The sequence below is a fragment of the Anolis carolinensis genome, chromosome 5 (assembly GCF_035594765.1).
Source record: "Anolis carolinensis isolate JA03-04 chromosome 5, rAnoCar3.1.pri, whole genome shotgun sequence".
Lineage (NCBI taxonomy): Eukaryota > Metazoa > Chordata > Lepidosauria > Squamata > Dactyloidae > Anolis > Anolis carolinensis.
Window position 1 is genome coordinate 206,235,911 of NC_085845.1, and position 17,833 is coordinate 206,253,743.

At 44.0% G+C, this 17,833-nt stretch overlaps 2 protein-coding genes across 2 annotated transcripts in view; one reads left to right on the top strand and one right to left on the bottom strand.

The window, feature by feature from the left end:
• The window catches only part of LOC100551841 (C-type lectin BpLec), a 520,120-nt gene extending 509,102 nt beyond the window's left edge, over positions 1 to 11,018 (top strand). Inside the window, exons 2-6 of the mRNA XM_062981275.1 lie at positions 4,893 to 4,978; positions 7,052 to 7,161; positions 7,276 to 7,407; positions 9,787 to 9,913; positions 10,734 to 11,018. Coding sequence (XP_062837345.1) covers positions 4,893 to 4,978; positions 7,052 to 7,161; positions 7,276 to 7,407; positions 9,787 to 9,913; positions 10,734 to 10,828 — 550 coding nt within the window. The 3' untranslated portion in view covers positions 10,829 to 11,018. The remainder of the gene's footprint in view (positions 1 to 4,892; positions 4,979 to 7,051; positions 7,162 to 7,275; positions 7,408 to 9,786; positions 9,914 to 10,733) is intronic.
• Positions 11,019 to 11,703: 685 nt separating this feature from the next.
• LOC107983803 (uncharacterized) overlaps positions 11,704 to 17,833 on the bottom strand; it is a 38,551-nt gene continuing 32,421 nt past the window's right edge. Inside the window, exon 5 of the mRNA XM_062981271.1 lies at positions 11,704 to 17,833. This exon is cut by the window's right edge and continues 837 nt beyond it. The gene's annotated coding sequence lies outside the window, so the exon portion shown is untranslated.

Below are 17,833 nucleotides of genomic sequence, written 5' to 3' on the forward strand. Positions count from 1 at the left end.
TGATTTTCTCCAAAACAAACATCCCCGGCTCCTTAAGCCATTCCGCACAGGGCTTGGCTTCCAAACCTTTCTCCGTTTTGGGTGCCTTTCTCTGGACGCCTTCCAGCTTGTCCATCCATGCTGCCGTTCTTGAATGGCTTTGTCCATAAAACCATAGGTAAGGAAGGGGACCCTCAAAGGCCATCTAAAAAGTCTCATAGGACCATAGGTAAGGAAAGTGACCTCCAAAAGCCATCTAGATGGTCTCATAAGGCCGTAGCTAAGCAAAGAGACCTTCAAAGACCATCTAGACCAGGGGTCCCCAAACTAAGGCCCTGGGGCCGGATGCGGCCCTCCAAGGTCATTTATCTGGCCCCTGCCCTCAGTTTTATAATATAATGCTTTTATATAAGTTTTAATAATATAATATATTGTATATATATATAATATTGATAATAATATTATCATGTTATACAATATAATAGTAATAATCTATATATATGAGAGTGATGGCATCACGGCAGCGGACAAAACAACAAAAGTAAACACCCCACAACCTCGAAACTTGCCAGCACAACCCCTCATCCATGCCTCTAGGTTGATACAACAAAAAGAAAAGAAAAATAAAGTCCTAATTAGAGGGAGAGGAATAATTGTTTTTATCCAATTGCTGCCAGTTAGAAGGCTAAGATCTGTTCACTTGGTCTCCTAGCAACCCACTCAGCCCAGGGGACCCTTTACCTTAACTACCACCAATTCCTCAATACTTTATTTTCCATACCACCATACTTCGCCACAGCAACGCGTGGCCGGGCACAGCTAGTACCATATAATAATATTAATTATATGTTATATATTACATATAATATTACAGTATAGTGGTATAGTTCAATATGATGATATATAATGCTAATATTGTGCTATGCTAATCATATAATATATTGTATGTACATACAGCTGCTCCGAGTCCCCTTCGGGGTGAGAAGGGCGGGATATAAATGTAGTAAATAAATGTAGTAAATGAATAAATAAATCATTTTTGACTTAGGCTCGCCCAAAGTCTGATATGACTTGAAGGCACACAACAACAACAACAACAACAACAACAACAACAACAACAACAACAACAATCCTAATTAACTTGACTATCTCATTGACTAGAAGCAGGCCCACACTTTCCATTGAAATCCTGATAGGCTTATGTTGGTTAAAATTGTTTTCATTTTTAAATATTGTATTGTTCTTTCGTTGTTGTTGTTGTTGTTGTTGTTGTTGTTTTGCATTACAAATAAGACATTTGCAGTGTGCATAGGAATTTGTTGGATTTTTTTTTCAAATGATAATTCGGCCCCTCAACAGTCTGAAGGATTGTGGACCGGCCCTCTGCTTTAAAAGTTTGAGGACCCCTGATCTAGACGATCTCATAAGACCATAGGTAAGCAGACAGACCTCCAAAGACCAGGTAGACTTAGATCAACCCTAAGTCTAAAATTTAGGGCAGGGGCCAGGTCAATGACCTTGGAGGGCCGCATCTGGCCAACGGACCTTAGTTTGGGGACCCCTGGTTTAGAGGATGTGCTTCTCAAATCTGCAGATGGGACCAAATTGGGAGGAGAGTGGATACTCCAGAGGACAGGTTCAGGATGCAAAAGGACCTCCACAGATGAGAGAGAAGATGGGCCAAAACTAACACAATGAATATCAACAAGGACAATGGTAAGATACCACACTTAGGCAGAAGAAATGAAATGTGAAATTACAGGATGGGAGACCACTGGCTCGACAACATGATGTGAAAGAGATCTTGGAGTTTTTGTGAACAAGCTGAACATGAGCCAAGAGTGTGATGCAGCAGCTGAAAGAAGCCAATGGAATTTTGGGCTGGATCCAAAGCAGTCGAGTGTCTAAGTCAATGGAAGTCATGATGCCTCTCTATTCCGCTTTGGTCAGATCTCTTGAACTGGAATAACAGTGCCCAATTCTGGGCAAAGCCATTCAAAATAGATATTGACTCTTAAGCTCTTAAGCTGGAAGGAGTCCAGAAGAAGAGGGTGAATAGAAGGACCAAAGGTCTGGAGACCATGAATAAGTCCTACGATATGAGGAATGTCTTAAGGAACTGCAGAAGAGGAGGCTGAGAAGAGACATGAGAGCCATGTATACATATGTGTAAGGAAGAGAGAGCAAGGCTTCCTTTCTGCTGCCTTGGAGACTAGGATTCAGGGGAGCCATGGGTCCAAATGACAGGAGAGGAGATTCCATTGAACATTAGGAAGAACTTCCTGGCTGTAGAAGACTGTTCAGCAGGGGAACTCTCTGCCTTGGAGTCTGGTGGAAGCTCCTTCCTTGGAGGCTTTGAAACAAAGGCTGGATGGACATCTGTTGGGGATGCTTTGATTGTTCTTTCCTGCATGACAAGGGGTGGACTAGATGGCCCTTGGGATCTCATCCAACTCTATGACTCCATGAGAAACGGAAGGCGCGTCCCCTTCGAGGCCCCTCCTTTGGGCTCTGGTCCAGTTTTCTCTGCTTGGATGGAGTCTGGGAGGCCGAATTGCCTTGATTGGCATGAGGTTTGGGGGCTGCAGCCGCCAGGCAGAGTCCCTCCCCCCTCCCCATTGAGGGAGATATAAAGGGACTGGCTCCTGTGCTCACCTGTTCTCAGGTGTCACCTGCAACAGGAGACCTTTCTTGCACACAGACAGGTGAGTGGGTGACTCTCAGGGGTCAGTGTCCCAACTGCCCAGTGACCTGGTCACTGAAGTCACAGACTGGACCTACACTGCCTTATATCCCAGGATCTGATCCCAGATTATCTGATGTGAACTGGGTTATATGAGTCTCCACTGCCATATAATCCAGGATAAGGAGATAATCTGAGATAAGAAGATAATCTGGGACCAGATCCTGGGATAGAGGGCAATGCAGAAGGGGCCTCAGGATCTTGTCCCAGATTATCCACTTATCCCATATTATGTGGCAATGTGGACACATATAATCCAGTTCAAAGTAGATAATCTGGGATCAGATCCTGGGAAAGGGGGTGGTGTAGATCCAGCCTTAAGCTCCTTTTGCACAGCCATATAATCCAGATCATCAAAGCAGATCACCCACATGATCTGCTTTGAACTGGGTTATGTGAGTCTACACTGCTACATAATCCATTTCAAAGCAGATAATCTGGATTTTAGGTGGCAGTGTAAGCCTCTTCCACACAGCCCTGATATCCCAGGATCATATCCCAGATTATCTTCTTATCCCAGATTATCTGTCAGTGTAGACTCATATAATCCAGTTTAAAGCAGATAAACTGGCATCCGATCCTGGGATAAAGGGCAGTGTAGGGGGGGCCTCATATCATCCAGTTCAAAGTAGATAGTGTGGCTTTTCTGGTCTGATAATCTGGATTATATGGCAGTGTGGAAGGGTTCTTTAGAGTGCACCTGCACTGGGGAAGTGAATGGAGCTGGACCACACTTTTAACTGCCAAGGCTCAATTCTATGAACTTCTGGGATGTGTAGTTTGACAAGGTCCATAGCCTTCTCTGGGTGCATTCTGGACTGCGGAACTGAGCGCATATGCACTTTAACTGCCATAGACCTATGCCGTGGGGTCCTGGGAGTTGTAGTTTGGCAAGGTCCATAGTAGAATGAATGCAGATTGACTCTGCTTTAAATGCCACGGATGGCTACAATGGAATCCTTTGAGAGCTGCGACTTGGTGAGGCAGAGGAGATGAAAGACCTTGGAAAACTACAAATCCCAAAGGCAGGAATTAGATCCAACTGCTTCGTGAGTCTCTTCAACTAAGGAGGTGATTCTTCAGACCCTCCTGATGTGAGACAGCACTCTTCCCCATTGGAAAAGAGGGCAGATTGATGGGATTTGTAGTCTAAAATCAATTGGAGGGCCCCCTGATTCCACTCCAGCTTGAACGAATGGGATGCTGTTGCTTTACTTGGGAAACAGGCCTTCATTGTCCCCACCATCACGGACATGGGGTGCATCCACACTACAGACTTAATGCAGTTTGATACCACTTTAGCTGCCCTAGTTCAATGCTATGGATTTATGGCTTAATGAAGTACCAAAACTCTTTGGTGGAATTGATGGAAAACCTTATAAAACTATAACTCCAGGATCCCGTAGCACTGAGCCATGGAAATTAATGCGGAGCCAACTGCAGCTGGATCTACACTGCCCTATAACCCAGTTTCAGAATACAGATTGACCCATTGAACTGGATTATGTGGCAGTGTAGACTCATATAATCCAGTTCACTTTGCATTCTGAAACTGGATTATACTAGGTAACATGATTTTTGTTCCCGGGTTTATCAATGTCATTTCCTAATTGGTTCTATCGTAAAAACATAGGAAAGGTGTATTAAACAGTTTTCAGGAATTGTGGGAGTTGAAGTCCAAAACACCTGGAGGGAGGACTGAAGTTTACAACCAGAGTCAAATGTGAAAATATGTCCCTTAAACTGAATTGTAGGTGAAGCTGCTGCTCCTGGTGTAAAGGTGTGTTCGCCCTACCATCAGAATTTTAATCCCAATATATTCATTGAACCATTTTGCAATAACCCTGGGATTTGGAGTTCTGGCAAAGACCAATATGCTTTGCTAGGACAAGTGTGCAGACAGGCATAAAAATGGTGGGACGGGGCCCTCCTTTCCTTCCCTTTAATAGGCTTTTCCTTAATCCCTCCTTATTATCCAACATTTCCGCTTATCCAATGCTTTTATTTTTCAGTGATTGGTTTGGGGGTGAGGGGGCGCGCCAAAATTCTGTTCGCCTACACTTGAAAATTACCTAGGGCCGGCTCTGCTTCCCGGCCACCCTATTTGGGGGGCATCTCATCCTGATCCTTTTCCTGACCCCTTCCCTTTCCTTCTTGCATCGCTTTCCAGGTCGAGAACGAAGCCGGAGATGGGGCCGGGAGCCTACGTCTCTCTGGGGCTCCTCACCTGCTTGGCTTCCGTCCATTTTCTCAAAGGTGAGAGGTCTCCCTTTTGGGGGGATTGACCCATGTACTCCTAAAGCAGTGATTCCCAACCTTTTCTTGACCAGGGACCACTTTTATGTCTCCAACATCATTACTAAAGGGTTACAAATCAGTTTTTGGTCAACTTTAGATTCAGTTTGGTTATTTGGGGTGCTGATTCAGAAAATTGCATTGGATAGACCACATCAGCTCCGGTTTCTGATACAGAACATATGCCACCCAGTAGTCACTGTTGGACAGGCCTGTAACGAGGGGGGCGGGTTTAGGGGTTCAACCCCCCACCCCAAAATTTTTGAGGTTATTAAAAAAACCCTGGTTTACTCATGAATTTTAACTGGTTAACCAAATCCCCATGCTAAGTCTATGAGACACAAAACATTAAGAGTCCCTCCAGGCACTATCTCAAGCAGATATTAGGTTTGTAGCGGGAGGGGGGGGGGTTGCTAGGGGTTCAACCCCCCCCCCCCAAATTTTCAAAACCGCTCCCGAAATTTTTTTCTGGCTACGGCCCTGCTGTTGGATGTTGTATAGATGTAAATAAATAGAAGCTTTACCACGGCTTCTGAACCAAAGCTTACCCTGCAGTGTAATAACGTGCCACTCAGGTTTGTGAAATAAGTTACTAACAGTAACTTTACTTCAGTTCAATAGGTCAAACAGAGCAACAAGATATACAGTAGTCTCTCTGGCTTCTTACAGAGAACAGAGGGAATGAACAGTCCTCTTAAAACAGTCCTTAAATATGCCTCATTGCCTTAAAATGATCAGGCTTCAGAGAGTCGGCAGCTATTAATTCCCTGGCTGTTTCCAGTCAGCGCTCTCTTCGCTCTCCGAGAGCTATGAATGTGATTTCCTGCTTCTTGGCAGAATGGGGTTGGACTGGATGGCCCATGAGGTCTCTTCCAACTCTACTATTCTATGATTCTATGATTCTATGAAAATGACAGTTAAAACCGTTTCTCTCAGCAGCAAGCCAGAAACAGCAGCCAATCAGAATGTTGGCTCCTGGCACGCTTAGCCAATCAGCTGCTGACACATGGCTTTCCAATCAACCCATGACATCATGGTGCCTTTTACAAACCTCCACAGTCGCCATCTGCTCGCCCACAGAAAACCATTTTTAATCATCTAGAACTAATGAAGTCTATTCAATGCAACGGACAGCTCTGCGGAAAGGAACAGATATAAAATAAATAAACAAATAAAGAGGAAGGAGGTTTGCACAGCAGATTTTCGTTCTCACGGCCCACTGCTGGGCCTCGGCCCACAGGTTGAGAACCACTGCCCTAAAGGGTGGGACTGCAGTGTGGCTTCTTACACTTTTCCATTATTTTTTGTATATACAAAACAAATTTGAAAAAAATACAATATGAAACACACTTTGTCGAAGATTTTCATGAAGGGAATCACTGGGTTGCTGTGAATTTTCTGGGCTGAATGGCCATGCTCTAGCAGCATTCTCTCCTGTGGTTTGGCCTGCATCTATGGCTAATGGCATCCACAGAGGCTTGTTCAGAAGTCTGTTGGAGGTGAAACCAGTGGGATGTAGATATACCTGTGGAATAATGTCCAGGGTGGGAGAAAGATCCCTTGTGTGAATGTTGCAATTGGCAAGCTTGAATAGCATTGCGTAACCTGATTAAAACAGTGAAATAACATTGATTGCTGCAGGTAAAAACAACAGTAATTGATCTCTGTCTTGTAAAGTGCTTGATAAAGAATCTGAGGACCCTCGTATATATTTGTAAAGAATCTAAATATGGTCAAGGCTTGCCTGAAAAGTCATGTCTTCAGTTGTGTGTGGAAGGCTTGGAGGGTGGAAGTTGGGGCGGATTTCCAATTATAGCACTTTACAAGCATGCGCAGAAGGCTAAATAACAAGGGCTTTATATACCAATGGTTGTGTTATAATGTGTACACTTTGGAAATTAATAATAATAATAATAATAATAATAATAATAATAATAATAATAATAATGAGTTTGGACTAAAACCCATAGTGGCTCATTCTCTGCTGACCGGATCCCCCTTTTTCTCTTGGCCCCATTCCTTTTATAAATACAGCCGAGACAGACCCAAAAGATTCCGCTTCCCCTTGCCCTGAAAACTGGTTGCATTACAAGGACAACTGCTATGGCTATTTCCCCGAAAAGAAGTGCTGGAAAGACGCGGAGGTGAGTGGAAAGGTGTTTCCAAAAAAGAAGGTGCTTGGGACCCCCTCCACCCCCTATTGACACCTGGAAGTTGAACTGCCCAAATCTCACCTGTTCCCTTTGCCTTTCATGTAGAAAGAATGCCAGAGCTGGGATGCCCACCTGGTCTCCATCCTGAGCAAGAGGGAATGCTGCCGCGTCCGGAAGTTCCTGTCCAAATTCCAACCTGATGGGGACATCTGGATCGGGCTCCACAACCCCAGCAAGGTGGGTTTATATCCCCCCCCCCCAAAAAAAACCCTCAATGCCATATGGGATCATAGAAGGGACCCCCAAGGTACATCTAGTCCTGCTCCTTCTGCCAGGCAGGAAAAACACAATCAAAGCCCTCCTGACAGAGGGCTATCCAGCCTCTGCTTCCAAACCATCCAGAGAAGGAGACTCCACCAGACTCCTAAGAAGTCTATATTCTATTATAATTAAGAGGGATCCGCAAAGGACACCCAGTCCAGTCTCAGTCTGCAATGCAGGAAGACACGATCCAACTAAGGACCTCATCACATTAGAGCTTGGCTCCACTTTAGATCCACTTTAGGGAGTGGGCTTTAAACAGCTCAGCCAGACGGGTCCTGAGCCTCACCAAACTACAAACCCCAGAATTCTGCAGAAGGCAGAAACCGGATTTAAAGTGGATTCATGCTCTAGTGCAGGGTCCCCAAACTAAGGCCCGGGGGCCGGATGCGGCCCTCCAAGGTCATTTACCTGGCCCCCGCCCTCATTTATAATAGAATATTTTTATATCATTTTAAATAATATAATATATTGTATATACATATAATATTGATAATAATATTATGTTATACAATATAATACTAATAATAATACCATATAATAATATTAATTATATGTTATATATTACATATACAGTAGAGTCTCACTTATCCAACACTTGCTTATCCAACGTTCTGGATTATCCAACGCATTTTTGTAGTCAATGTTTTCAATATATCGTGATATTTTGGTGCTAAATTCGTAAATACAGTAATTACTATATAGCATTACTGTGTATCGAACTACCTTTTCTGCCAAATTTGTTGTCTAACATGATGTTTTGGTGCTTCATTTGTAAAATCATAACCTAATTTGATGTTTAATAGGTTTTTCCTTAATGCCTCCTTATTATCCAACATATTCGTTTATCCAACATTCTGCTGGCCCGTTTATGTTGGATAAGTGAGACTCTACTGTAATATTACAGTATAGTGGTATAGTTCAATATAGTAATATATAATGCTAATATTGTGATATGCTAATAATATAATATATTGTATGTACATACAGTTGCTCTGGAGTGAGAAGGTGAGAAGGGCAGGATATAAATGTAATAAATAATGTAGTAAATGAATAAATAAATAATTTTAGACTTAGGCTCGGCCAAAGTCTGAAATGACTTGAAGTCACACAACAACAACAATCCTAATTAACTTGACAATCTCATTGGCCAGAAGCAGGCCCACATTTCCCATTGAAATCTTGATAGGTTTATGTTGTTTACTATTGTTTTCATTTTTAAATATTGTATTGTTCTTTTGTTGTTGTTGTTTTGCACTACAAATAAGACATGTACAGTGTGCATCAAAATTTGTTTGTATTTTTTTTTCAAATGATAATCCGGCCCCTCCACAGTCTGAAGGATTGTGGACCGGCCCTCGGCTTAAAAAGTTTGAGGACCCCTGCTCTAGTGTGATGAAGTCATCAATCTATATCCTATTATAATTAGAAAAGATCTTCAAAGACCACTCAGTCCAATCCCACTATGCAATGCATCATCATCATCATCATCATCATCATCATCATCATTTATTTTATTGTATGACACAGCAAACAAGATAGATAGACATGCTGGATTTCGTATCACAGAATCACAAGTCGAACACTTCCCAAGTGTCTAGGACTGTGTGATGTATTTTCGGATGATGCGCGCAGATCCCAGCAGGGTGGTCTTTTGCAGTAATTTTGTCAATGTCTATTGTTTCCAAATGCCGGCTGAGATCTTTTGGCACGGCACCCAGTGTGCCCATCACCACCGGGACCACCTGCACTGGTTTCTGCCAGAGTCTTTGAAGTTCAGTCTTGAGGTCCTGAGAGCGGCTGAGTTTTTCCTGTTGTTTTTCGTCAATGCGACTGTCACCTGGGATGGCGACATCAATGATCCAAACCTTTTTTCTTTTCCACAACTGTGATGTCTGGTGTGTTGTGTTCCAGAACTTTGTCGGTCTGGATTCGGAAGTCCCACAGTATCTTTGCGGTAGGCTGTTAGGAATTGTGAGAGTTGAAGTCCAAAACACCTGGAGGGCCATAGTTTGCCCATGCCTGGTCTAGACATTAGAATCCTATGGATGCAGCCTAGAATCGCATTGGCCTTTTCAGCTGCTGCATCACACTCCATGCTCATGTCCAGTCCCAGGTCTAATAAGGATCCAAGATCCTTTTATCCTGGACTGTTTCCAAGCCTGGTGCCCCACGTGCCATTTCGGTGCCTTCCATTTCTATTGCCAAAGGGTGGGACGGTACATTTCTCTCTGTTGAAATCCCTGCTGTTAGTTTTGGACCAGCTCCCTAATCTTTTGGATTCTTCTTCCCCAGTTCCCGGACCGCTCCTTCTGGGAATGGACGGACGGCCAGCCCATGGACCACACCCAGTGGAGCCTCGGCCAGCCCAACAACTACGGCAACACCGGAGAGTACTGCACAGAGATCTGGCGCTCCTCAGGTGGGTCCTGCAGGCACCTAGGATTGCAGATAGAATCATATAATTATCAGTGGGCCGCAGTGGCGCAATGGGTTAAACCCTTGTGCCAGCTGAAATGCTCACCTGAAGATCTGAAGGTCGATGGTTTGAATCCACAATATGGGCTGAGCTCCCACCTGTCAGCCCCAGCTTCCCATGCAGGGGCATGAGAGAAGCCTTCCACAGGATGGTAACACACCTGGGCGTCCCCTAGGCAACGTCTCTGTAGATGGATGGTTCTCTCACACCAGAGGCAACTTGCAGTATATTCTCAATTTTCTTCTGACATGATAAAATAAATAGAATAATAGAGTTGAAAGAGAACCCGTGACAGCTTAGATCCTAGTTCAACCATTCCTGAGCCAAATAGCAAGAGGATAAGATGCCTTGCGCTGTATTGTATGTAATGTCAGTTCTCTGAAGCGATACCACGGTTCTGACATTCACCTGGCCAGATGAATAAAATTCTGTTACTGCCTTCAAACCCGGTCACGGTTTTCCTGACTTTCAAGGTAGCATGGTGTGCTGGACAACTAACCAACACTGCCCCCTTGTGGAAGATAGCTGATTTCGGTAACAAAAGTGCATGAAGTCTACAGTGTAGATTCACTCTAGAAGGGAGTGTCCATGGAGGAAGAGAGGATGCAAACATGATGGAAGCACCAGAAGGAGAGGAAGAGAAGCGCCAGAGAGTGCCTTGCTTCCGCCAGGAAAGAGAGGAATAATGGAGCTCAGATGGGGGCCCTTTGCTTCTGCTTCTCCCAGACTTTTCCCCAACTAATCCCTCTTTCTCACCATTTAGAATTTAAGAAGTGGAATGACGAAATCTGTGAACGGAAGAACAGCTTCATCTGCAAGTTCAGCTTGGAGGAAACCGAAGACGAGGACTGCCTCTGAGTGGCCAGGAAGTCCTCCAGGTGCCACCACAGAGGCTGGATGGCCATCTGTCAAGAGGGCTTGGGTGGTGTCCTCTTGCCTGGCAGGATAGGGCTGGGCTGGATGACCTCTGGGGACCCTTTCCGACTCTAGGATTCTATTATTCCTTCCTTCCATCCTTCCTTCCCAATAAACTCTATCTCTAAAGCAACCCTGAGACTTCATCCCACTGAACATGCCAAGTGTTTGGAAGAGTAGGCTCACCATACAGCTCAGGCACACTCTGTTTTGAAATTAAATGGATGATTTCCCTACCTCCATCACATACTAGAAACTATCCATTTTATTCAAGAGTTCTCAGTTGAACATTATCCTGTATTAGCACATCTGCTTTCTCAATGATGGAATATCTTGTAGCGTCTCCACCAATTTAACATAGTTTGTGAACACAAAAATGAAGTTTCTGAAGCACAACAACTTTCAAAGTAAGGAGCACACAATTGAACATGAAATAACACTTGCAAGTAATGGTGGAGCTTTTCCTCAAAGGGACATTTCATCTCCTCCCACAAATTGCCTAACCATATCATTTTAAAGCTGAGAATGATGAATATCATCACGTGACCGAATTGGCCATTTTGCCCCTCTCTATCTGGATAATTTGCAAACAGGTCACTTGCCAACCAACTTAGAAACCATCTGACAAAGTAACCCCTTGCAACCCTTCTTAAATGCCAAGGTATCTCTCCCCGACACTTGAAGCCTACGTCATGTGATGAACACAGTAGGTAGCTGTTTCTTAAGTGGGTGGCCCAGTAGTATTTAATCAATGTGATGAGTGTGCTAGTGTTCACCCCAGGCCTGGAGACACCAATGACCACAGCCCCACACAAGAGTCCAAAGTAAAAGTGGTTTATTGTAAAAACACATCAAATATATGAAAAAACAGGAATAAGGAAAGAAGATGTATAATCCAAAAAAAGCGTTAGCAATACATGGTAGCCAAATGTCTCATGCAAATCCCAAGGTAATGCAGTCCAGGAATAGCCAGAAAGTCACAAGCACAGTGTGAGTCCAAAAGCAAAGGTATATTTAGCAAAACTTGAGCAGGAATATAAAACAAGAACATAGAAAACTTCCAGGATACATAAATCCAAAACCAAGGTTTGACTTAAGACAAGAGCCAGGGAACTCAGGCCTAGCTTCTCTCTTGAACGCTACGTTACCTGAACTAACTCTCAGCGAAATAACATGCCAGTTAATAGACACCCATGAAGTCATTTCTTTTCCCATGAATTCTCTCCTCAACTTTCCCACATGTTGCCTATCCTCTGCTCTAGTCTGTAAACGAAGACTTTTGTTGATCTCTGTAGCTCCAGGTACTTTTCCCTGGGAGCTTTCCATATCACTTAGTTCCTCACCAACGTGTTATCTAATGTTGCAGTTTTTGGCTTCTCTGATTGATCTTGAGGCCCTGCACTTTCTGAGTCAGGTTCTTCCTAGAGAGAACCATCATTTTTCTGACTTGAATCTTCCTCACTTTGTGCCCAAGGAAACCTCATGGGAAATCTCACAATTCCCTCTAAAAACACATCAGTTAACCCATCCGCCTCAGGCTGTACTACAACAAGTAGTCTGTCTTTGTCGGTTGCACTGGGGGCCATTTACACAAAGAGCAACACTTTGTGGGAGGGGAAAAAACCAAGTTCAAGGACTGACAAGGCACAGAAAGTGCAATTCCGTCAGGCCACCCAAGACCCATAGGGAATTTTCCATAGGACGTGCAGTTCAAAGAGTCAGAGGAATTTCCAGGGTTTCTGGCTCATGCCGTCTCTCCTACAAACCTACATATTTCTTCCCATTATTACAATAAGCTTTGAGGTTCAGAACGGTTCTGAAGGGAAGGGCCCCAACATTAGCAGGCAGAGTAGCATTACTGTTGCCTCCTTTCGTGTCCTGTTGCAATACTAATCAATGACACACTTACTAGTGTTACAACAGGGTCTACTTACAAATACCCTTCGTGCATCCAGTTTTGTTGTCGTGTCACTTTTAAGTCATTTCTGGCTGATGGCAACCCCCCTACGATGAGGTTTTCGTGGCAAGATTTGTTTAGTGGCCATTTGCCTTTACCTGAGGTTGAGAGAGTGTGACTTTGGCTGTAGGTCCATGCAGGGTTGGACTGGATGGCCTCTGTGGAGCCCTTTCCAACGCTAGGACTCCATGACTTGCCCAATGTTGTGGTAATCTCTGAGCGGTTAGACTCAATTGAACCCTCTCTGGGGGAGATTCCACCAAAATCAGCAGAGTAGCAAAAGCAAAGCTTTCAAATGCAACAGTTACTTACACTGGCGAGCAAGAGAAGCCTTTTTAGGATTGCAATGGACTGCAGAGTCTCAATAAAAGTTCAAAAAGTATTTATTCAAGTACAGTAGAGTCTCACTTATCCAACATAAATGGGCTGGCAGAATGTTGGATAAGCGAATATGTTGGATAATAAGGAGGCATTAAGGAAAAGCCTATTCAACATCAAATTAGGTTATGATTTTACAAATGAAGCACCAAAACATCATGTTAGACAACAAATTTGGCAGAAAAAGTAGTTCAGTACACAGTAATGCTATGTAGTAATTACTGTATTTATGAATTTAGCACCAAAATATCACAATATATTGAAAACACTGACTACAAAAATGCGTTGGATAATCCAGAATGTTGGATAAGCGAGTGTTGGATAAGTGAGACTCTACTGCAAAAAGAACTCCATTGTAGATAGAAAGGCTTGGGAGCTGTCTAGATTACTACAGACTGGTTTCTAAGGAAAAATAAGAAAGGAAAAATAACAAACATTTAAATAGTTACATCTTGCCAGGAGAGATGGAGAGATGCGTCTTGTTAGCTAGAAGAACAAAGGGAGAAGAAGAGAGAACCAAAATGGTTCCAACCTCATGGTCCAGTTTATTGGGGCCATAAAAGACATTCTGACCAATGGGAAGTTAGTGTCCCTGGAGATTCACATTTCTACTAACTTCAAAGAAAGGGATGTGACATAAACAGGATAGAGTAAAAACACAGTAAAGCCTGTCTAGGCATGCTTTGGAAACAGGGAAAGGATTCCCTCCATCTAACTCTATCATCTATCTGACTACATTTGGACTTGAGTCCTCCAGGGTGATTCCCAACACCCAAGACAATGCAGAAGGCAAGTGGGGAGTTGAACTTGTTCTTCAGACTCAGGCCAATGCTCAGACTGCAAAACCACACTGGCTTTTGTTGGCGCTTACTCCAAAGTGAGCACAGGATTTGTTGTCGAAGGCTTTCATGGCTGGGATCACTGGGTTGCTGTGCGTTTTCCTGGCTGTATGGCCCTGTTCCAGCAGCATTCTCTGCTGATGCTTCTCCTGCATCTGTGGCTAATGGCATCCTCAGAGAATCTGCTCGCAGTGAAGCAAGTGGAGTATATATACACCTGTGGAATGATGTCCAGGGTGAGCAAAAGAACCCTTGTCTGTTTGAAACAAGTGTGAACGTTGCCACTGGCAAGCTTGAATAGCACTGAGTAGCCATGAAACTGCAAAGTCATTTTTAGAAGCCGTCTCAGCCCAACTCATGTCAATGATAAAAGTGCTGCATCGTCTGCATAAAGCAGAACCGATATTTCCCTCCCAGCCAATTTAAGGGGCTGAGGGTTGATTTCCGAGAGTGAGTTCACCAGGGAATTAATCAGCTACATCCAAGAGTATTGAAGGAATTAGCGGAAGTTATTTCAGAACCACTGGCAATTATCTTCGAGAGTTCTTGGAGAACGGGAGAAGTCCCAGCAGATTGGAGGAGGGCGAATGTGGTCCCTATTTATCTTCAAGAAGGGAAAAAAGAACGACCCAAACAATGACCGTCCGGTCAGCCTCACATCAATACCAGGCAAGATTCTGGAAAAGATCATTAAGGAAGTGGTCTGCGAACACTTAGAAACAAATGCGGTCATTGCTAACAGTCAACACGGATTTACCAAAAACAAGTCATGCCAGACTAATCTGATCTCTTTTTTCGATAGAGTTACGAGTTGGGTCGATACAGGGAATGCCGTGGATGTAGCATATCTAGATTTCAGTAAGGCCTTCGACAAAGTCCCCCACGACCTTCTGGCAAGGAAACTAGTAAAATGTGGGCTAGACAAAACTACGGTTAGGTGGATCTGCAATTGGCTAAGCGAACGAACCCAAAGGGTGATTCTCACCAATGCGTCGTCTTCATCATGGAAAGAAGTGACAAGTGGAGTGCCACAAGCAGGGCTCCGTCCTGGGCCCGGTTCTGTTCAACATCTTTATTAACGACTTAGACGAAGGGTCAGAAGGCACGATCATCAAGTTTGCAGACGACACAAAACTGGGAGGGAGAGCCAACACTCCAGAAGACAGGAGCAGAATTCAAAACGATCTTGACAGACTAGAGAGATGATTGGCCGAAACTAACAAAATGAAGTTCAACAGGGACAAATGCAAGATACTTCACTTCGGCAGAAAAAATGGAAATCAAAGATACAGAATGAGGGACGAGGCCTGGCTTGACAGCAGTAGGTGTGAAAAAGACCTTGGAGTCCTCGTGGACAACAAGTTAATCAATAGGGGAATCAATAGGGGAATAGCGCATCAATAGGGGAATAGCGTCTAGATCCAGGGAAGTCATGCTCCCCCTTATTCTATTCTGCCTTGGTCAGACCACACCTGGAATCACACTGGGTCCAATTCTGGGCACCACAGTTGAAGGGAGATGTTGACAAGCTGGAATGTGTCCAGAGGAGGGCGACTAAAATGATCAAGGGTCTGGAGAACAAGCCCTATGAGGAGCGGCTTAAAGAGCTGGGCATGTTTAGCCTGCAGAAGAGAAGGCTGAGAGGAGACATGATGAGAGCCATGTACAAATACGTGAAGGGAAGTCATAGGGAGGAGGGAGGGAGCTTGTTTTCTGCTGCCCTGCAGACTAGGACGCAAGGGAACAAGGGCTTCAAACTACAGGAAAGGAAGGAGATTCCACCTGAACATCAGGAAGAACTTCCTCACTGTGAGAAGGGCTGTTCACCAGTGGAACTCTCTGCCCCGGACTGTGGTGGAGGCTCCTTCTTTGGAGGCTTTTAAGCAGAGGCTGGATGGCCATCTGTCGGGGGTGCTTTGAATGCGATTTCCTGCTTCTTGGCAGAATGGGGTTGGACTGGATGGCCCGTGAGGTCTCTTCCAACTCTACGATTCTATTATAAATATTAAACAAACTGGGGGCAAGAACACAACCTTAACCCAATCGGAGCGTAGTTCTTGTAATTATTTCCACTTTAAAGAAACAACATCAGGCCAGGTTACTTAATATTTATTAAAATAATGTTTTTCTCTCAAAATGGGATTCAAGGTGACTTGCAATAATTGTTTTTTTCAAAAATTCAGCTTAAATGTTTCCGTACAAAAGTTTAAAAAGATTACACTATGCAGCAAAATTTGAAAAAAAAAATACTGTTCCTGGTTTGAAAGTTGTGATTTTCTGTTTAATTGTGCGGTCCTGACTTGGGAAGCAGCTGTTCAACTCCAGAAACTTCGTTTTTGTGGCACGAACTATGTCGAATGTGTTGAGACTCGAGAATGAGAGAGTCATTTAAAAAGTTATCACAAAATCTGGTATAGTATGACATCCCTCCCGCAAATACAAAGTTCTTGCAGTTTAATAAACTTTTCCCGTGTTTTTATAATAGAACCAATTAGGAAATAATGACATTGATAACCTAGGAACAAAAACCGTGTTACATAGTATTTCGTGAGTGTGTTGCCTGGCCACCATAGTTGGAACCTGGTTCTGAACTGCATTAAGGTGTCAGTGTAGACGGGTTCAGTGCCAAAGGGATGGTGAGAGGCAAGGCTTGGTTGGGGTGGAAGGACATTCCTGAGAAGAGGCTCAAAAGGGGCTTTGCAATACTTTGGAGACCCCCGGTATCCTCCCAAATAGTCCCCTTTGGATAAATCTCCCACCAGAAAACAAGGATCAGGCCAAACTGGTCTCTTACTGGAGTGTTTTGGTGGCAGGAGACCTGTATTCCACATTTGGACACATCAAAAAGGTGTTCCTAGCCACCCTTGCTATGGGCTGCTGAGAGTTTTTTGGACTGTATGGCCATGTTCTCACCCTGGGTGGTTGGGATGGAAATAAGCCAGTCAATCAATCAATCCATCGATCCATCCATCAATCAAGGGGGATTGCAAGCCCCTTCTTGCCCCAGCTTGTCATTGGGTTGCTGTGAGTTTCCCAGGCTGTATGGCTATCTTCCAGTAGCATTCTCTCTGGACGTTTCGCCTGCATCTGTGTCTGATGGCGTCTTCAGAAGTTTGGTTGGAGATGAAGCAAGTGGAGTGTATACGTAATATCTGTGGTGGGAGAAAGAACCTTTGACTGTTTGAAGCAAGTGCGAACGTTGCAATCAGCCAGCTTGAATAGCATTGCGTAGTCATCAAATGCTAGTGAACACCTCCCAAACAGAGGGTGCCTCCAGGCCACAACAGCCAGGCTACCTCTATGCAGATACCCTCAACTGATTGATTTTGCAAACTTCATGGCTACTCAATACTATTTAAGCTTGCTAACTGCAACATTCACACTTGCTTCAAATAGACAAGGATCCTTGCTAGAAAAGGGTGGACTAGGTGGCCTTTGGGGTCCCCTGGGTCCACCTCCATAGAGAGACACACTATTGTCCGCCATTGCAGGGCTCCAGGGCCAAAGAAACCCCTCCATTGTCCACGCTTGCCACTTGATCCACTTTAATGAAGCCGAGGAGAACCCCAGAGGCCATCTAGACCACCCACCTATAATAATATAATAATATAATAACTTTATTTTTATATCCTGCTCCCATCTCCCCAGAGGGGACTCAGGGCGGCTCACATGCGGACAAGCCCAGTTTCAACATACAATAAAATACAGCATAATTAAACCAATGTAAAAACAGGTAAAATAGTATAAACATACAAACCGGCATAAAACGTCAAC